Source organism: Lepidothrix coronata, unplaced genomic scaffold (assembly GCF_001604755.1).
Source record: "Lepidothrix coronata isolate B3197 unplaced genomic scaffold, Lepidothrix_coronata-1.0 Scaffold106, whole genome shotgun sequence".
Lineage (NCBI taxonomy): Eukaryota > Metazoa > Chordata > Aves > Passeriformes > Pipridae > Lepidothrix > Lepidothrix coronata.
In genome coordinates, this window is record NW_016690286.1 from 1,579,019 (window position 1) to 1,601,128 (window position 22,110).

A 22,110-nucleotide genomic window follows, 5' to 3' on the forward strand; every position below is an offset into this window, starting at 1 on the left:
CAAAATACTTGGAGTCGTCATGAAATTGAGAAGGAAAGGGGAAGATATGTCTGAGGCTGCTTCCAGGAAACCCCCGGGCGTTTCCACTCCCCGGAGCCGTGTGGAGAGCCAGGCTGCGGAACCCGATCCAGGTTCCCTGGCTGCCGGCCCTGCAGCGCTCCGGCGGCACACGGATGCCTCCTGTAGGACTGCGGGGGAGAGAGAGGTGTTTGCAAATAAACCAGGCATTTGTATGTTCCATCAGCTCCTTCCGCTTTATTTTAATGTAGACTTACAGTGTCATCAGGGTAATTATTTGTTGTCTGGTGAGCTGGAAGGGGGGGAGAGGGTGTTAATTGCATTAATTTTTAATGTGATACTAACTTCTTATTTGAAAGAAATGGAGAGGATTGCACAGAGAAAAGAAGATAGAATTTATTTTGGTTTAAATATATTGTTTTTTCAGATCCTTAGCTGAAAGGACTGTATTTTTCTTCTATGAAAATACATCTGGTCATCAGAATTCAGTCTTTTAATATTATTACATATAAATATATAATTATCATATATCATATATAGCAATTCATAATGTATTATATTTAATATATAATATATTGATAAACTCAGGGGTTTTATTTTTAAACTTTTTATAAAATAATTAATCACTATGTTCCTCTAGAATTCGTTTTTTTAGGTACTTAGGAAATATTTCACTGATCCTAGCAACTGCTGATGAGTTTCTTTTTTCACACTGTTGTTAACTGCTCCTGGTAAATACCTTTCCTGTTTGATTCCCAGCAAGTGAAATGAATGTTGACTAACTAAATAATGTGACGCTTTGTTGAAAGCGAGTTAAGGTTTCTGTGCCATCAATATGTGTAAAGCAGTACTGGGTGCCTGAATCGTGTCTGCATGTGCAACCTATGAGAAGACCAACAGACAAGACAGCAAAATTAAAAAAATATTGAGATGAGGCAAGGGAAAGATTTGAAAGTGATGGGAAAAGGGAACTCAGAACAGAGGCATTGTAATAACAGAGAAACTATGACAATATTACGGGTGGGGAGAGATGGGGAACTAAGCCGTGAGAGACAGGAAAAAAAAGCAAAACTGAAGCAGAACAGTAGGAGAGGTGTACAGCAGGGAGTCTGGGGAGAAGTAAAAGGAAGGTGAAGGGAGAAGGACCACAGAAAAACAGTTAGTAAAGAGAGCGGCAACAGGACAGTTGCAGAGATGTATTAGAATATCAAAAGAATGAGAGAGGCTGGGTGGAAAAAGACCATCCTGAAGAAGAGGGAATCTTACCTGAAGTCTGCCATCTCCTCTCCATCAAAGATTTATGGGAGGTGGTCTCCTCTCCTCTCTAGTGCTGGTGTGTTAATATGCCATTTTGCTTGCTTCTTTTTAGATACTTCAGGAAAGCCTTTGTTCTTAGTAGAGAAATCTTGTTAGTTAGGGTTCACATATGCCTGGGCTTCTGTAACATACTGTATGATTGATCAGCAGGGTGAGGTCTATTACTGACTATTTTGACACTTAGATTGACATTGACACTTAGATCCTAATTGTCCTTTTTCACAGTTTCAGAAAAATAGAGCAATAGTAATTGATAGGGGACTTTTTGTTTATTGATGTTTAACAATATTACAGATTGTTTTTAATTAAGGTACCTTGAAGTTAAGCTAGTGATTTTTTTCCCTTGAGAGTTCAATACAAATATGATATCTTATTTAAATTGCTTTGACAAAAGCTGGAAAGTTTCTGGGTTTAAATGGTGAGGGAAAGCCATAAAAAACTCAGAGTGATTGTGGGAGTTGAGAAGGAAGTTTTTGGGTTTTAAGTTTTATTTTTTTCTCTATCTCTTTATCTTCAAAACTATTACTTTTCTGGAAGATACAGTTTAGCCAGGAAAAGAAGTGGGGTAGATTGAGCTCAGCAGGGAGATGGTGAACTGCAGTGTCAGTATCCTCTATGAAGGGTGTTGTGAACATCCCTTTTGCCCTGTGTGAAAGTATCTCAACAGGAAGAACAAGTGATCCTCCCTAATTATGGTGCCTGCTGAAAGTAGGCATTGTGAGATCCTTTTCACCTGGAGGGACATTGGTCAATGTGTGGGTTAAGGAAAAGAAACAGTGAGTTCAGAGGTATTTGAAGGGAAATAGAGAGTATCAGAAATTTAATCAATTCTGGTGTCTTTGATTTCTTGGGAGAGAAGAGAGGAAAAGAGCCCTCTTCTGTTTCAGTACTCAAATTGCTGAACCTAATTTTAAAAGAGCACAAGAACAGAGTGTAGCAGTTTTGAAATCTGTGTACTGAGCTTAATAAATCTACAAAGATGCCTTTATACCTCATTTGATATACGTGATCTACAGTATTTTAAAATAATCTGTGTTCAAATTCAACATGACAGGCAACCTCCCTTTCTTACTTTCATCTGGTTTCACATATCAGCACTGCGTCCAGAATAAAAGAATTAGGATTGTTTAATCCACCTCTGAAAATAACAGTCATGTACATCTCCTCTGACTATTTTACTGTTGCTGTGTTTTATGCTGCCTCTCTGCTGCTTAGCACCAAACAGCACACACTGTTAAGCATACCAAGAATAAATTAATTATGCTCTTAGTTTATCATATTCCAAAATACTTTGCAACATGTGGTGTGGCAAAGAAACAGCCTGGAGTAATACTTTTGCCTTCTCCCCTTGCCTCAAACTCCCCCTTGCCTCAAACTCCCCCCTGCCCACCCACCCACACCCCTTACCTTTTCTTCTGTCTTGGCTTTTTTTCTCAGCTTTGATAACTGCCCATGAGATGTGTTCATTTTCAGTGACGTTGGTCTTTTTTACTCTTTGCTTGGCATGTTTCAGCTAGCTCAACTTAACTGCGAAGACTTAAGATTTATATATATGATAGTGATCACTATTATACATTCTGAGAAAAGTTATAGGGAGGATGCAGGCAAAATTCCTGTTTAAGCTACTCATAACTTGCCTTGGGTTTTTTTTGCATGCTTAGAGTCAGTCAGCCAAGGCCTAGAGTAGAAAGATTGTATAAGGAAGAACAAACTTCACCCGTTATATTTTCTTTCAGAGTGTATATAGATTTAATGCTCAGCTGTCTTTTGGACTAATGAATGGTTTTGATTTGTACCAGTCTTCATTACTGGCTTCAAGTTACTTTATGTTTTCTAGAGAACTGCAGTTGAATCAGATTTTGTTACTGTATCAACTCTTTTTTGTTTGCTTTTTTTTTTTCAATAAAGAAAACTAAATTAACAATAATAATTTCCTTTGCCTACAACCCTGAATGGGCATATATTGAAAAGTACAATGTAGTATTAAAAAAAAAAATCCTGGAGATAAATGAATGGCAGAATAAATAATTTATGCTAATGAAATTACTGCAATTAGTAGTTCCACAATGACCCTTTTAAAAGCCACAGCTGTTAATGTCAGGAAGTGCTGTCACCGCTGACCTTATCATAAGAGAAGGTGACAAATTGAAAATGCAGGGAAGACCAATCCTCAAAGAGGTCTGTTCGGGAACGATTAGTGTTTTCTGAAAACCAGTGTGAATTACAACCAGCTGCTCTCTGGCTCAGCGTGTCTCCCATGCTGTGCCATTTTGTTAAGCTCGATAACAATAGTTATTTTGCCCCATTGAGACAAGTTGTCTCGGGCCACTTCCAGCTCTACCGGAACCCACTTCGTCCCTCACTGATTTACAAATGAGACTGTTGTTAGAGGGCTTTTCAGGGCTGCTGAGTAGAGACCTCTCATAAGGATCATGTGTAAGGAGGTTGTCTTTCACTGGGAAGAGCTGTACTGCAGGGTGCGTATATGTCACAAACAATAAAAAAAGGAGAAAAAGGCTGAAACACATTTCAGTTGAAAGCTAAACACTGCTCAAATCTGCATAAAGTTTCTATTCCTGCTGACTAGCCTTGCTTTTACAAACAATTTTTTAAAGATGAATTTATGCTACTTTGCTTCAACTAATGATGTTCTGATTTTTTTTTGTTTGTAAAGCAATTTATTTGTTTTCCCTAAATGCAAATCATTCTTTATTTATTTCTTGTTTTAATTTCTGTTTCTGTAATCGTAGGTGAAATAAGTATTCTTCTAAACTAGCTCTTAAAAGTCACAAGAAAATAATGAGTTTTCTTACTGAGAAAAATGGCAAGTCTTTCTGCATCAACCTGACTGTAATATTAATGATGTAGGCTTAAAACATCTAACTGCATCAACAGCCACTCGTGAGCAATTTTCCCAAAGTTCCCTAAGCATTATTGACAATGCTTTGGTAAATTATGTGTGACTTTCCTAAGAGTTGGTGTAGCTCATTTAATTCATATTAATTGATTTTTAGGCTTCCCTTGATTAATTGAACTGTGTTCATCTTGTACAGAATGCAATAAATAATCATTAAAATGAGGGAGATGTGACTCCACAAATTATAAAGTTTAAATATGCTGGAAGTCATAGAGGACAAAATGAAAGTTAGTTACAGTGCTGGAGTTAAATGGGTTTTCTAAGTATTTCCCTGTTAATTTTGCATACAGTACTCTTGCTAAGACACGTATATGCATATATTGTAGTAATATACATGATATATTGTAGTAATATACGTAAACAATGTCCTTTAAAACAAAAAAAATTAATATTGGGGCTTTCTTATTTCATGTTTATTCTGGGGAAGTATACTCTAATTCAAAGGAGTGTAGTGGTATCTTGTATTTGCTAGTTCAATTCAAAAAATTTAGAAGAAGGACCTTTGAACTATAATCCTAGAACTACCTCTCTTCTTGCTGTCAGAGGTAAATAGACATTTTATGTCTGCATTTTGCTCAGAAACACATGCCTAAATGACCATCTGGAGCTGTTTTAAATGTGTCTAGCCTGTTTTGATTTTCACAGTGTGTCAAAAGAAATTTCCAGTCTCACAGCTGCATTTTGGTCTCTGTGATGAGAGAGAAACTCCATGTGGAGCTGTGTAGCACCCAGCACAGCCCCCTTCCCCCAGGGCCACAGTAATGCTCTGGAGTCCTTTCTGCAGCGTGCTGAGATAAGCTTGGAACTAGAGTTATATTTGGTGGTTGGACGCCTGTCTGGCACATGGGGAAGTGTCAACTGTCACAGCTCAGAGTGAATCTGAACTCCATTAAGTTATAACTACTTTTCTGGTCAAATACCCCTTGAAACTGAGAGGTCACTTCAGCACAGAAATGTTGCTGATTTTCTGACATTCAGAAGCACTCCACAGTGGTCTAAATCCTGCCCTCATAACAGTTTGTTAGTTTATCACTGACTTTGACAAGCACAGATAAGCAGGGACTTGTACATCTTCAAAAATCGAATTCATGGTGTCCAGTTCTGTTCAATCTGAAGTTAATGGCAAAAATACAGTTCACTCCAAAGAGGAATTTGATGATATATGAAGTATGTGGGAACCAGTGTGATTACAGCAACCACTCGATTGTGTTTCTTTAACCTATATAGGATTTCTCTTAGAAAGGATTTCCAGAAGTGAAATAGAAAATTCATGGGTTATTATATCTGCATAAAGCAGTATAGTGACTGACTTAATCTTTGCTTTTAGCTTTAGAAGTATATATCAAAAAATACATAAGTATGTTGAAGCACTGAGCTTCTGTGGTGATGGGAAAGGTTCTTCACCCAGAGGGTGGTCAGGCACTGGAACAGGCTACCCAGGTAAATGGTCATGGGCCCCAAGCCTGACACAGCTCAAGAGGCATTTGGACAATGCCCTCAGACATGTGGTGGGATTGTTGGGGTGTCCTGCACAGGCCCAGGAGCTGGACTCAGTGATCTTTATGGTCCCCTTCCAACTCAGCATATTCTGTGATTCTGTGAAGACTTAATGAATGCCAGTGCAAAATTAATTAATTTGGATGCAAAATGGTTGAAGAAGGCTTATTTTGCTTATTTTACTGTAATGTTTTTTACACACTGACAGCATTATGTTTAGGGTAAACTGAAGAAGAGTTTTGTGAAAAAGCCATCCTTAGAAACTTATATGGATATACTTAACCTATATAGATACACTGAATTTTGGAAATATTTCTTTGCTCCTGTGTTTACATTTGCTCTTGTTCCTTGGATATGTGCAGTCACTCATCCAGGACTCCATTATGCCCACACCAGTATGAATGCATTGAGTGCAAATACAATCATAGCAAGAGGCAATACAATTACACCGCTCCAAATAGTTTTCTGGAGCAAATCATGCTTGATAAGATCCTCCTAGAGAAGAAAAGCAAGATGTCACGACACATGGAGCACTTCGTAAAGGGCATGCAGAAGCTTTCAGAATTAGGAAGGAAGGCAAAAAGATGTGAAAGGAAGGCAGCAGCTTTCCAGGTAAACTGTGCAAGTCGCAACCTTTTCTTTCATTCTTTATAAATAATAATCGTTTTATTGCACATAAAGCAAAGTTGTCACAGCACCTTTTCATTAAACTGATTAGATATACGGTGGCATTTTTGTGTTTCATTGAAACTACCTGATTTTTGAAACTGGGCTTTGTGGGTTTTTTCTTTGCAGAGAAGCTCTTTAAGGTGTTTAGCTGTCTCTGGAAAGAGGATACCATCCATTTAAGTAAGGACAAAGTCTAGAGGGAGGAATAGTATAGTGGGGCTACACTAAAAGAGTGGAAGGACAAGCAAGTACCACAGTAAAATTAAGCCCACGGAGAGAGAAGATGCAGTTCCATTTGTGGGGCTTTTGTGCATGGCCAGTGACAAACTGAGGGGTAATGAAAGCGGGAGGAACAAGTACAAAGCCTCTCCCTCAGCTGTTCTCATGTCCTTGTAAGGCTAGTGCCACTTAGTCCCAGTTAGTGCTTCTGCTTACAATTCATTTGTGGTTGGTCAGTCTACAAAGACAGAAGGGAGGGGAAACTGCTTGGAAGCCTTTCCCCCACCCCACCCACTCACATGTTCATAACCCTTTTGCCAATGCTGAAGATAAGCAATAATCCAGTTATTTTGTAATTAAAAATAAAAAATCTATGTGTTTCTATGCAAATGAAATTCTCATTTGCAGTCTTTGCATAACATTGCATCTTGATGCTACTGCATGAGGTTAATAATTGGAGCTGGCTGGCTTATTCCTATTCTGTCAACTGAAGACCTACAAAAAAATAGTCAACAGAAAAGAGTGGCTGGGGTTTTAAAGTCTGTTTTTAATAAGGGCACCCCATGATAGTAAAATGCTCTTTTTCTCTGATTTTTAATTTGATGATGACCAAATGGCAATTTGACAATTTCAAGTGCTGCGTGCTATGCTGGTTGACAGGCCCAGAGCTCCCATCTAGCCAAGCACTTGAACAGTGAGCCTTTTTCACCCTGCACTGAGGAGCTCTACACAAGAATATCAAGTACAGCACTGTTTAGTATTTTTCATAAAGAAAAAGACATAAAGTCAGCTCAGATAAATTGATAAATAAAATGAGTGGAGAGATTTGGGATCTGTTACAACTCAGTATTACAGCTTTGTCTTCTCATTTCAAAATGGTCAAATTTTGAAAAGGGTAATTTTGAAGGTTTTGTAGGATTTCAGGAGGCCACCAAATCAGAAGAGCCTGCAAGACCTTCCACATTATTGAAGTGTAAGACCGCTAACATTCATCTTTCACTTTGTCTTATCATCTCTATCCAGATCAGGTTAATAAAACCCCTTTGGTTAAAATACAGGCTGTTATCATGAATAACTGCCAGATAAAATGCTTGGAGAGATAGCAGAAAAAAACGAAAAACAAGCCAAACCCACAGTTACTTGAAACAATTCTTTTATACGTGAAAAAGTATTGTCAGTGGATATTTTGGTACGGGTTTCTCGACTGGCAGGCAATAAATTGCTATTTCAGCAGACTAACAGATAATCTTTGTTTGTTAGTCTCTGAGTTTGTCTTAACCTTTCAGCAAACCTCTTCTGGAGTTATCTGCCCGGAGTGAATACTAAGCATTTTCGATAATGTCCTGCCTTTACATTGGTGCCTTTGCAAGGCGCTGCAGCTGCAGCTTTTTTGCATCACTGAGACACCTGGTTACAACCACAACCTGACCAGCAGGACAGACATCTGAGCACCTCGGGGGAGCTATGGGGTCCCTGATGGGAGCAGTTAGGCTGTCATTATTAAATTTTTTATGTCAATAAAATTCTCTCAGGTATAAATGGAAACTAAAAAATGAAAAGGCAACACTTTTGATAGACACCCACAAAACATGAATTTTGTTTTGAGTTCAGCTTTTGGGCCTCAGAACCATGGCTAATGACCTGAATAATTCATTACCTTTAGCCCTGTAGGTAGGAGATCAAAAATCCAAGCTTCCTTCTCAAGAGGCAGAACTGCAACTGTAAAATCAAGATACTGAAGCTTTGATTGCTAAGATAGGGTTTCAGACTGGGAAAGTGAGCCAAGAAAAGGCCATTGCAGATGCAGAGGAGCTAAAGGTCAGTGTAATTCCCCTATTTACTGGTGTTGAACTATATTTAGCACAAAATAAACCTTTTTAGGGGAACAGTTTTGAACAACTTCCTCTCCAGGGAGCATAAAGTCTGAAGAATTATTATACCTACACATGTAACAGCATTTCACACCGTGATTACCACTTGACCTTTCTTTACATTATGCCTTTTCCCAACCTTTTAGCTGTTTTAATGAGATGAAAGAACAATAAATACTGAGCTCGTTCAAGCATTTAATGGATGTGGATCTTGAGAATCAGACCTATTTGTAATACAGTAAAGGTCAAAGAGTCATCTCTTAGCACTTCAGATTTCTAAAGGCTTTGAGGCTCTAGGTAAATTGAACAACTCAATTGATACAGAAGTTCATTCCAGCATCTCGCAATATTGCAAGGTGCAAACCTTAACTCTTAAGATTATGATAGCTTTCCTATTAATATATGTCATCAGTGTTGAATCTCCTTTTTGCTCTCAGTTCAGCCTTTTTGCTCTCAGTTCAGTTATCAACATCCATGTCGGAAACACAGAGGTTTACAGGGTTTAGTCTTCGCCACAGAATGAATAGAAATTTCATCTCGACTCTAAAATTTCCACCTACTGTTACAAGCGTGGTTTTGAAATAAAGCACCAGGCATATGGAATGATATAAACTGAAATTCCTCTACCTTTAAAGTCTGAAGGGCTCATTCAACTCTGGCATTTTGCTACAAAATCTGATATACATTGTGCCATTTATCAATACTGCAGGGAGAAGTTCTGATTGACTCGTAACAGTTTTTAATGCCTGATTTTGAGCTGTGGAAACTTCAAGTTGCCAAGAATTTTGTAAACAGTTTCCAGATACTGACCAGGAGGGAAGACAGTATTGTCTGGCAATCAAAATAGTCTCTCATTTTCTTCTATTCTGTTTCTTAAATATTTATTGTTAGATGATGCTTAATACCTTTCTAATGACCTTGTGTCTGATCCTAATTTTATTGAGGGAAAAGTGATTTTTTCTACCAACATAAATGAAGAGAGGATCAGGACCTTTTTATTTCTCTGGATTATACTAATTATGGAATTCATCCTTTTGCTGATCCATATCTTATATGGGACTTAAAAATTGTCATGAAGTTTAAAGTACAAATAGTGCAAATAGTTAAACTTGCAAGTTCTACATCCTACCATCTGCTTTTCAGTGATGCTTTTCCTGTAATGGTTCCATATGCTTCTGATGAATTTGGATGATCAAAATACACCCTTACCACAACTAGTTACTTCATTAAGCAGCTAGGTTAAACACATAAAAGTGATTATTGTGAGATAATCACATCTTTGGGCCACTTTGTTTCTGGGATGAAGTTCAGCACCTGACACTATTAATTACTGTACTCCACTGTCCATTGCTTTATTGCACTTCTGAAATGTTTTCCTTGGAAATTAAAGTGTCATTTTGCACTACAATAATCTAAAACTCTTTCATAAGACTGACAATAGTTTCTAAATACTAATCTTCTATAATATTTTGTTACAAAAAGAAAGAAAACCCAGCAAATGAGAAGACATCTTCCAACTAAGTAATTTGTAAAGACTCTTCATAATTGATTAAAATGTGTCACACTTTAAAATTATTTTTGCTTTCCTGTTCTGTAAATTTCAAACTGGAGTTTACAAGACTTTTTGATTTTTACAACATTAAGCAAATAAATGCCTTGGAGGTATTGACTTGGAATGAAGTATTACTTAAGAATGGAAGTCAGTTTAGATCAGACTCATAGGAAAAGTGAGATCACTCTGGATTCCCCACAAATGGCAGAGTATGGCAGAGTCACATACCCGTATAGCAATAAACAAGGGTCTTACCATAAACATGATGTTGGTTAGGTTTTAAAATAGCCAGCAGTAACACTACTGTCATTTTACCAGCCATTTGTGTGCTCTGAATGTTGCCAGAGTGGTTTACAGATGAAGTTGCATATGCCATTGCCTTTTAAAATACAACCTACTCCTTTAAAGGAAGAAAACGTGCAAAGCAGGTATATATGTGATAGTGACACTAGCCAAGGATTAGGAAGAAAGATGGATTGAGCTTTTCTTTGTTTATCTCCCTCAGCTGAAGTGCATTCTTTATTTGCTTGGTATATTTGAGTCACTCTACTCATGGTCTGATTGCAAAGGGCACACTGTTTTCTAACAATTTAGCCATCATTCAAAAGCTCTATACTGTAGCAGTATTGATATGAAGGGGACTTAACTTCTGGAAACAGGGATGACGAACTCCTTCCTCCCTTCTTGAGGGGTAGTAGATTTGAGAAATACTGTCCTAAAGCTTATCTGCAACCTGTTCTGTTTAATTTTTCTTCCCATAAAAAGCAATTATCTTGTTGCATATTTTCTTTGGGCATCAGCAAGCAAAGCATAACTAAGCATTAGGAAAAAAGAGAGACAGAGATATAATCAACTTGTGTGACATGTTAGATGTTTATTTAAAAAAAAAATGGCACATTAGAAGCACTATGTAGTGTCAATTTAATTAAAAAAATATGTTGTGGCTAAGATGCAAACCAAGATACATTGGTAATTACATCCTAAAAATTATATCACAAGAGATGGAGGAAATATTTAACTTGATTAGTAACTTGTCATTTATAATGTAATGCATATTGATTTTTAATCTTTGTTATTTCCACAGACAGTGTCTCTGTGTGTCCTATCTAATAAATGTGTACATGGAAAATGCCTGCAACAATTGTAGAAACACGTTTTGTAAGGATATTAACTTCTTACAGAGGCTTGTTACTGCCAATGTATAGTGCTTGATCCAAAGATTAACATCTTCATCAGTGTAATATCCTCTTTCTCTGTAATTAGACTTTGTTTAAGCAAGACGTGACAGGAAATGAGCCTGTGAGATGAGCATGAGGTACGAGGATAAGAATCAAGCAAATATAACTGACTTCAGCCCCAGGCAATGTATCTTTAAAAATGAGTATGATAATCTTCTGAATACGTAATTGCCAATGATACAGAACACCCTCCAGAGTTATTCTCTGAGACAAATTTGTACCAATGAAATCATAATCCGCTTTTAAACAGATAATTAAATTGTTTCAAAAAGTTGTGGAGACACTCAGGTTTCACTTAAAACTGAAGATAGCTGATGTAAAGTCACTGATCTAAGCCACTGTTAAGTCAAAATAAGTGTTTTGATAAAGCTTTTTTAGCTGGTGTCTGTTTACTTTCCAAGCCTGAAATTAAGGAAGTACAGTGTTTTCATATAGGATATTTTCTTTTCTCCCATTCTCTCCCTTGTTGAGGCCTATGGTTTCAGACTTGAAACTGAGGAATTAAAAGAAAGAGGCAAATTTGGCAAAAGATGGAGGATGGTTTGACAAATTTGATATACTTGCCTATACCCAGAAACTGGAGTGAATGTTTTAGTGTTTAGGGAAAGCTCCAGTGCATCATTGAACTGACCTTTGGCTCCTGGGTATTTCCTCTGATTTTCTAAAGGCAAATCCCCTTTAAAGGGGAAAAATGGAGAAGCAAGGAAAAAAGTTCATGGCTCCCAAAATCTTAGTAAAAATCTTCACTCTCTTTCTGCCATGTGTTTTTTGTTTACTTTCAGCTTTGGTGTTAGGAATAGATCATGAAACACTTGCAGCTTACCTACTGCAATGGCATAGGCTACGGAGTGGCCTAATATTTCCCAGCTTTTTTGTACAGATACTCTACCTTGTCTCCTATCCTGCATTACTAAATAACATCCCATTCCTCAGGCGTATCAGTCACACCACTGACCTTGGTGTCATCTGCAAATTTGCTGAGAGTGCAATCAATCCCACCGTCTGTCACTGATGAAGATATCAAACCCCTGAAGGACACCTCTTGTCCAGACATTGAGCCCATTGACCACAACTCTCTGGGTGTGACCACCCCGCCAATTCCTTAACCACTGGACAGTCCAGTCGTCAAACCCACATCTCTCCATATTAGAGAGAAGAACATGGAGAACTGAATCCAAGGCCTTACAGAAGTCCAGATAGACAACATCCACAGCTCTTCCTTTGTCCACTGATGTAGTCACTCCTTCACAGAAGGCCACTAATTTGGTCAGGCAAGACTTGCCCTTGGTGAAGCCATGTGGGCTGTCTCGAATCACCTCCCTGTCCTCCACATGCCTTAGGATAACTTCTGGAAGGATCTGAGCATATTCCTCAGAATTGTCTGAAAGTCATCAAGGAACATTACTTGAAGGATCCAGATTTCAACCCAAATTATGTTCGTACAAAATCCTTTGCAGCAGCTGGTCTCTGTGCCAGGGTCATCAATATAGTAAAATTCAGTGAGGTATGTATATATCAGTTCCTCTCTTGAACCGACCCTGATGGAGGAAGTTCTCTTACTGAATTTTTTTATCATTTTAGTAAGCTCAACTTAGTGTTCTGGGGAGCACGTAACAACAACCATTGATAAAGTGGGAAGTATTCAGTGCTTAACAGTATGTACACATGTATTTATTTTTAGTAGAAAGTGGGAAAAAAGATGTAGCTGTCTAGGGCTTTTCAATTGTCATCATGATGCAACAGTTGGGAAATATTCTCCAGATGTACATGTTTCACTTGAAACATCCATCTGAGTCTGGCTGTCTGGAGTGTAAGATAGAGCTTATCATTTGCGATTCCCTTGAGCACCTGGCAGCAGGATTTCTCCATTCATCCTAGTATTATAGCATAATATCATTTAATTACAAAATAGTAAAAAACTTATCAATTTTATTTGAAGTCTACTCAAGTTTAATGACTGATTATCACATGTGTTCTAAAACCATGAAAGTGGTACATGTAAATTAATTTTAGTTGGAGAGTAGACCCACTAAGGGTGCATTCATTTCTGCTTAAGATATTCTTCTATAAACTATAATAAAATCTGCTGTAGTCTTTAAGTCAGTAAAAAAAGAAATCTCTGTGTGTCCCACTGTTGCTTAGACAGAGGAGTCTAAAGCAAATATATGTAAAGAAAGATTACTAGGATTATCGGAAAGTCTTTCATCAGAAGTCACTGATAATTTTTGTAATAAAGTGAGACAATGTCTTGTCTAATGTACCTGTGTTGTGTGTCTTTTTCAAGGTGTATCATGAGGCAGAACCAAAATGTTGGGCGCTGGCTCAGGCTCACACTGAATTAGCAGCAGCTACAGAAAAACTGGAAGCCGTCAGGAAAAAGCTTCTTGTAAGTACTACTTGATTAATAAGTCTCCTTCTCTAACATCTTGAGCACACCTAATTTCATTAGTTTTATTTATTTATTTATTTTTGTTAATGTATTTTAATTTTATTGATTTTATTACCTTATAGTTAAAACATTAAAGATGTGCTCTCATTATGATTTTCACTATTTTCCCCCAAATGTACTGAAGAACATTCCATGGTTTGGGTAGTAGCACATGAACTGTTTATCCAAAATGATTGAATTTCCTCAAAACCACCTAGGCACACTATAACCAATAGATTAGTAAGCTGAAATGATAGTTAATATAAGCAACTGGCTGTGATTTTTACAGGGAATAAATACCAAGTGTTTATGTGAGTAATGGCCTACTGGAGTATGAGAATAACTTCCAGAAATGGCTTTAGAAGTTCATGCTTATTTGTGTTAATGTTTGTCATTAAACAACACCAAATCTCCTTTGATTTTTTGAAAGGCCCACAAATGCATATACACATGGGCGCACACATGCACATGGAATTGGAAACTTTGGTTAGTCTTTTACTGACAAGTGTCTTGTGAGTTAATTATTGAATTGAAGACCACACTTGCCATCAAGTAGCTATTGAACTTTTGAGAGAGATTATTTGTTGTTTAAGTATTCATTTAATGGAGCAACCACAACACAAAGCACTCTTGATACAAAGACATAGTATCTTCAGAGATTGTGGGTGGAAGGAGTTTCTGCTGCAAGCTAATTACTGTCACTTAGCAAAGAAAGCTTCAAATGGTTCAAAAGCTATGACATTATTTAGTTTTAAAAGACTTTGACTTGGCTTAAGACTTTTTCTGTTGGTAATATTTAGATCTGAAATCTCACAATTTAAGACATCAAGCAATAAACGAAGGCTGAACAAATCTGTAGTGTCAGGATTATTCTTACTGTTTTCTCTTGAATTAACAATTTAAAAGAATGACTGAGATTCACTTCTTTGGAAACTCTTGGAAGCCTGTGAGTTATGGTTATTTGAGAATTTCATTCTTTATTTAAGCAATTTCCTGTTTTTTCTCCTGCTGTTGTAGTATCCATTTTTTTCTTGTTCTGACGGGTTACTGATGCAGTTTTAATGGGTAAACAAAGATGGCTTTTACCATTTCACTTCCTCTTCTGACCCCTCTGACCTCCATCCCAAAAATCCCATCATCACCTATAGCAGATATTTGGCTACCATATGAAACAGCCTTAGCTGTGTGACTTTGGAGTTGCCCATTCAGGTCAAAATGCATCTGCCCTAAGGAAGCTTGTATCTATGCTAAAAGACAGCTTTACAGAAGAGTCATGGTTTTTCTTTTTTTATTTCACAAATCTCTACTGATGTATGTTTATTAAGTGCAAACACTTACTTTTAGACAAAAATAGCCTTTTAGTGGTGTTTTGGGGAGATTTTTTTTTTTGTTTATTTTTAATTCACAGCAGTCACCCCTGAAACTTATGAAATGTTTTATTCTTTTAATGTGTTCCTATGAGAAGAGCACTAATACATCTCTCTTCTTTGACTGACAGTATCTCAAAGAAACCTTTCCTGGTTTAGTTGACCTTGCAGTTCAGTCAAGCCTCCAACTTTGAATCATCCTGTGTTTTTATATTTATTTACTTCCCCTTTCCTCTCCTCATGAATTTTTCTGAAGGTTGTTAATAGCGATTTTTCTCTCCGCTATGCCTAGTTCCTAGTAGGAAGAATTCTGCACCACAGACAAAGCTGCAATTCCTTTGCAGTAATCTGTTTCCTGTGTTAGGCCAACAGTTGTCATGCTGTCATTTAATACTAATATTTTTCCTAGTCACTGCGTGTTCAACCAGGATTCTGCTTACATGGTGGGAGGATCCTATTAAAAATATTATTTTTATAACTGATTCATACCCTAGCTGATCCACCTGATGAACTTTTTAAAGGAACTGTAGCTGTAATTTTCAATTCTCCAGTAGATATTACTCATAACAATAATAAGCTCCAGAGCTATGAGCTCATATTGTTGAATGAATAACTCCATAGTTGGTCAAATTCACTGGTAGTGATAAATGCAAAATAGTATATATTTGAACTTTTTATGACTACTTCTTGATTGCTGTTCATTCATTAGTGGCTTAGAGAAGATGTGGAGCTGATTGTGAAGAATTAAAGAAAACTTTGAAGTCAGGCCAGTATTGAGCTGAGAGTACCTTCTAGCCTATACCGTCTTATGATTCCAAAAATAAAACAGAAATTTAGTTTGTCAAGTAATATTTTGCAAGAAGATGAATTTCAGTGGAAGAATAAAAAGGAAATACTTGTGTGTGCAGTGTATGTTATGTATGCTAAAATGTATTTGTGATCCCAAAGAGAGCAAGTGGTAAGAGAGTGTTATATAGTAAAAACTCCTGCATACATGTCATTCAGGAAAACTTGCTTTTGACTTGCTTTTTGTAACTGAGTTGTGACTTAGCTCAGAATTTTGAAGATGCCAAGAAGAGATTCAGTTTTTATATATGAAAACCCTTAAAAAATTTATGCACTTACGTAATTTTGTCTTAATCCACCATTTCCTTACTGAAGATTATTGACAAATATTTTTTTAAGGCTAATTATTCCTCTTGGTCATTTCTATATTTGCTTCTTGGGGCCCACATATTGCATGTTATCTTTCAGGAAGAATATACAGTCACCATTTTTAAGTATTCTACTATACAGCCTCTAATTATTTCACTTTGAAAGCCTCAGTTACAGTGCAATTCTTTGCATAGGCCAATGCAAAATATTGTTCATTCAAGTGCCTTGCAAGTTCCAGCTAGGAATAGGATGCTTATCTAATGTGTCATGCTTTTTTCCATTTGTGAGATGATTGAAGTTACTAATTTCTACAAGCTGCTTACCTATACATATGCTATATCCAAACAGGGTCTGCTGTGCAGAAGCTTACATACACTTGAACTAACAGTGATTTATGTATTTATTGTTCTTACGGAATGAAAACCATGTAATTCCTTGTTAGCTGAGAGAATTTAAAATGTTATTTAAAGAAAATATTTGAAAGTGATTGAAGTAAGCTAATTTTAATTACATGTTTAATTTTATCTAATAGCTGTATGGCAGACTAGAAATGATCAAAGCATCTGTAAGTGCGTGCATAACGTGAAGGCACATGCTCATAAAAGCCATTGATAGTTTCCACAGGACTCTCAGCGAGAAGGAAAAAAAATAAATTGCAGGTTAGCTTGCAAACCAGAGCTTGCAACAAGAGCTTCAAACAATCTATTAATCTTAGAAGAAAGTTTATTATAGAAGAATTACAACAAGTTGGGGGTGTAATACCCACTTCACATGTAGAGTATTCTGTGACTGACAGATGCATTTCCTCTGATGGTTAGTGCCCAGTTTCCTACCTGTGAAATGTTAGAGAATGATGAGAGGCTGAGTTCATTAGTAGGGTTCAGTAGATGGAATGAGCTCTGCAGACTGATGGTCCTAAGTGTCAGTGATGGCCCTAAATGTTAGCTCAGTTGGTTAGAGCATGGTGCTAATGACGGGAAGGTCACAGGTCCGATCCCTGTACAGGCCCTTCATTTTGGAGTTGGACTCAATGATCCTTGTGGATCCCTTCCAATTCAGAATATTCTGCGACTCTGTGGCTGGTGAATACAGAACAGTATCCTTTCCTGTCTTTGCATTTTGCTTTTTAACAGAGTTGACACTCATTAACTCCGTGAAAGCAAACACTTTTGTTTTAAACGTAGTTACAGCTGGCATTTCACAGTCTCCACTTTGCTTTCTGGGCTCAGCCTTTTTCTCCATCTAAACATGCACAACATGGTCAACAGTGAATAAATTTGTCTGTAGATTTTCATCCCTATTCAATTGTCCTGAACTGCACTGTTCAACCTTACATTTAAAAATCAGCTCTGACTTCCTCAGCTGAAAACTTGTATTAATCCATATGCTAAAGAACATGATGTACAACATGATGTTTCATGGGGAGGAATGTTATGTACAGCAGTAGCATTAACCAGAATGAGCTGATAAAAATATGCAAATTCATCATGAAAAATTGACATTTTGCTGTCATCCATTTTTAAAGTTAGAATGAAATGCTGTATACATATCCATCCGTATTCTTCGATTTTTCTAGAGAGTTTCACATCTAGCAAAGTTCAGCAGCTCCATTTTTCCAACCATGGTACTTCTCGATCTGCTTCATTTAATTCTTCATTCAGTATTTGGTAATGTGCACCCTTGCCCTATGCAACCTGTTCCAGCTGGCTTGTGTCAGGCCAACTTTTAAAGGTGAGATTCACTGTGTAAGGAAGTCTGTTAAATTAGTATAAAGGGAAGGCAAACTTGTATTTTTTTCTGGAAAAAAAAAGAACCATGCAGGCAATTCTTAGCAACAACTACCTAGATTTTATTTACCTTAGCTGCTGATAATCCTGTGTACCCCATCAGCCTGTAGAAAGCTCTTTTTCCTTATTTGAGCTGTGTGCTTACATAGTCCATAAACACAAGAATTCTCATAATATTAAAGGAAAGTCACTCTCGCTATATGGACATTCTTCTGTATCTCTCTATCTGGGCTGTCAGCTGACTGTATCCAGTCTGTGGGAAGTTGCCCCTTCAGTTCATTTCTTGCCCTTTTCCCTTCCAGTCATTTATTTCCCTCTCTCTTTCTATCTTCCTCTATCAGTTTTCTAAAGAATAAACTTGAAGGCAGAGCATCAGATATTAGTGACCTCTGGTCCTGCTTTCATGGATTCTCTGTGCTCCCTGACTCATAAATCAGCTTCTTTCTGTTGGCAAAGAGAGAGAGGGAAGGAGAGTTGTACATATTTTTCATATGGAAGTTTTTGTGGCCAGCAATTCTCAGTGATGATAATTGTTCCAGCAGTTAGTAATAAATAATAAATCTTCAGTCTGGGCAGCACAGTTAAACTGATCTCCTTTCACTTTTCATGGGTTCCAGAATATATCTTTAAATGAGAAATGATGAGGGAATTGAGTGCATCCTCAGTCAGTTTGCAGACAACAGCAAATCAGGAGGGAGTGTTGACCTGCTGGAGAGTAGGAAGCCTCTGCAGAGGGATCTGGAGAGGCCGGATCGATGGGCTGTGGCCTAATGTATGATATTCAAAAAAGCCAGGTGCTGGGCCCTGCACTTGGAACCTATTGGGTTACAACAAATTTATGCAACACTACAGGCTTGGGGCAGTATGACTGGAAATCCGCCTGATGGAAAAGGACCTGGGGATACAGATTGACAGCGGTCTGAACATGAGCCAGCAGTGTGCCCAGGTGGCCAAGAAGGCAAATGGCATCCTGGCCTGTATCAGAAATAGTGTGACCAGCAGGATCAAAGTAGCAATTGCCCCCCTGTACTCAGCACTGATAAGGCTACATCTCACATCCTGTATTCGGTTTTGGGCTCCTCACAACAAGAAAGACATTGAGGTACTGGAGAGTGTCCACAGAAGGGCAACAAAGCTGGTGAAGGGTCTGAATCAGAAGTCATATGAGGAGCACCTGAGGGAGCTGGGGGTGTTTAGCCTGGAGAAAAGGAGACTCATGAGGGACCTTCTTGCTGTCTATCTGAACGGAGGGTGTAGTGAGGTGGGAGTCGGTCTCTTCTCCCAAGTAACAAGCAATAGGACAAGAGCAAATGGCCTCATGTTGTGTCAGAGAATGATTAGACTGCATATTAGGAAAACTTTCTTCACCAAAAAGGGTTCTGAAAAACTAGAACAGGGTGCCCAGGATGAATCACCATCCCTGGAGATATTTAAAAGACATGTAGATGTGGCACTTAGGGACATGGTTTAGTGGTGGGCTTGGCAGTGCTGGGTTAACTCAATGATCTTAAGGTCTTTTCTGACCAAAATTTTTCTATGGTTCTATGGGCAACATTATAATAAATATTGTTACAGTAATTTTATTTAATGGCAAGTATACACAGGCTGGTACCAGTACAGTATGTAATTTTAAACATTTTAAAAGTTTTAAAGATGATTAAAGATACTCTGTGGGAGATCATGCCTACTAATCCTTTCTTGCATGTTAAAGTTTTAATATACCATAAAGTCCAACGATTGCTATATATTTACAGTAAATTGAATGAAAATATGGTTAGGAAATAGGAAAAAAGATTGTTTCTTTACAATTATTTTATAATTTATAATTTACGTCTTCAAAATTGTTTTATAAGATTTTGTGTGAAAATAAATCAGATTTCCATTCTTCATGAGACTAGTTATCTGATAAAAATATTTGTGAGAATTATGATTTTATATTCACATGTGTATTACAATAAGTATGTCTAGACTATGCAAAAAAAAAGAAGAGAAGTAAAGTTTAGTAGTGTTAAGGCTAAAAAGTTAGGACAAGTTCATCCTTTTTGTGGATGTGGTGCAATTTGTATTATTTATCATTACAGTCATTGATATTAATATATGAGAGAATTTAACATACACTGTGTCTGAAAAGGTTTATACAAGGGCACTGTCCAGCAGACTTGCTATGGAGAGTAATGGCTCTCTGCTGTGATTTGTGGAGCATAGTTCCCTGGCACTGACTTTCTCAATGACAAGCGTTTTTGAAATATGTGATTTATCCCATAGAATTTGGAGTGCTGGGATATAAAATGCAATATGTAATTCTGCTATTGCAAGACTTTATTTATGTTGCATGATATGAAAAAGTAACAAAAGGGAATGGTGTCTTTTGTAGTGACAACTTTCCTATTCTAAAATCATAGGATAAGCAGTACTCTGATACAGGAGACTATTATGTATCAAAAAACCAAATCCCACAGAGATGTTGGGGCATTCCTTGCTGTTTGTCTCACTTTCTCATCTTTACTACCTGAGCCTTTGATGGATGAATGTACTTGAACAATAGTCAGATCTATGTTATCATGCAGGCAAACTTGAGATGTCTAGAAATAAGTCTCTCTTAAAAAAGAGTAGAGCTGTTACTGTGTTCATTCTTTTTATGCCTTGAATGCTAGACTGATGAAATTTTACTTACAGCCCAACTCTGTGAGATGCCCTTATTGAGTATAAGTCCTCATTAGTCTCTCAGTTTGAGATCCATCACCATTAAAAAGTGGATTGGCTACTTCATTATCCCTAAAGAAATCAAGTCAGCCTTCTGTATTAATTTGTAAGGTGCAGCTTTCCCCCTTTGCCAATTCACTTCTTATTTTTAATTTATAAATAATTTTTTAATTTCCTGGTTGCACACCACCAATTCAAGCACCAAACATGGCAGAAGAGATCTAAATCTTTGATCCTGCAAAATCACCTAGCTTTTGTGGAGGTATGCACTCCTTACTGCTGTTGGAGTTCTTTCATTAAACCTGAAACAGGAAAATTTTGTCCTAAAGTGGAACTTAGCTATGTGGTTACTCTACAGAAATAAAACAGTTTGAGGCAACTTGCACTGAGGTATGTGCAAGTATGAAATCCCTGAAAGCAAAGCAGGGGCATGTTGCTGCCTTCTGAGCAGGGTGCGTAGAAGGGTTGTAAAAGGTCTTTGGCCAAAGTGCAGATCAGCATGCAGGAGATCTGCCTGTTTTCTGCCACTAGCCATTCTGTCTGCCCATGAACAAATTGCTAAATCATCCTATGTCACCATGCCTATATACAAAATGAAAATAATAATTCTGTTCTCGCATTGTTTTGACCTAAATTGTTGTTAGAGTATTGTGCCAGGAGCTGCAGAAAGAACACAGAATAGAAAAACCTTTCCTCTAAAGTTTGCATCCTTCAGACTTAAAGGTACTGTCTACAACTATTGTCATTAAAATATATTATTTAAAATAAAAATAAAAATAATTAAAAAAAAGAAACCCCCCCAAAAAAAAGCTTTAGGCTATACTATTTACCCATCCCTTTTCTGCATAAGCTCACATCTCCACTCGACAAAGCAGTTGAAGACAAAGTCCAATGTCAAGATGATGTGAACTGAACAAAAAAATTACTGAGCTAGCCAGCAGGTTGGTCAACTGACTTGATGTAAAAAGATTTTGCCTGAATGTTCATCCTAGTGTGAGTTTTCAAATAGTTGGAATGTTCTGTTGAGCGTGAGGTTAAACTTAAATTTTTGAACACTGTGTGGGGAAAAAGGCTGGGGGAGTCCAAGGCAGGAGGGGGATGACAAAGGTGACAAGGTGACCCTTATTAGAAATCATTTAAATTTTTAAAAAAGACCCAACCAAACAACCCCAAACCACAAATAAACTCACAACAAAATCCTGAGAAGTAAAATGTGCTGTACCATAATTTTATCTCCTAAAAATCAAGTATTGCTGAGAAACTGATTTTGGCATGATTGCTAGAGAGAAATCTTGGTAACTAAGTCACTACATTTCTATACAACTGTGAACACATTGTGACAGCCTGGGCAGCTTCTAGTTAATGAGCAGAA

The 22,110-nt window shown here is 37.4% G+C and overlaps 1 protein-coding gene across 1 annotated transcript in view; it reads left to right on the top strand.

Moving 5' to 3' along the window:
* Positions 1–22,110, top strand: part of DNAH11 (dynein axonemal heavy chain 11) — a 105,957-nt gene that overhangs the window by 49,829 nt on the left and 34,018 nt on the right. The window contains 1 exon segment of the mRNA XM_017823834.1: positions 13,583–13,684. Within this exon segment, the coding sequence (XP_017679323.1) occupies positions 13,583–13,684 (102 nt within the window).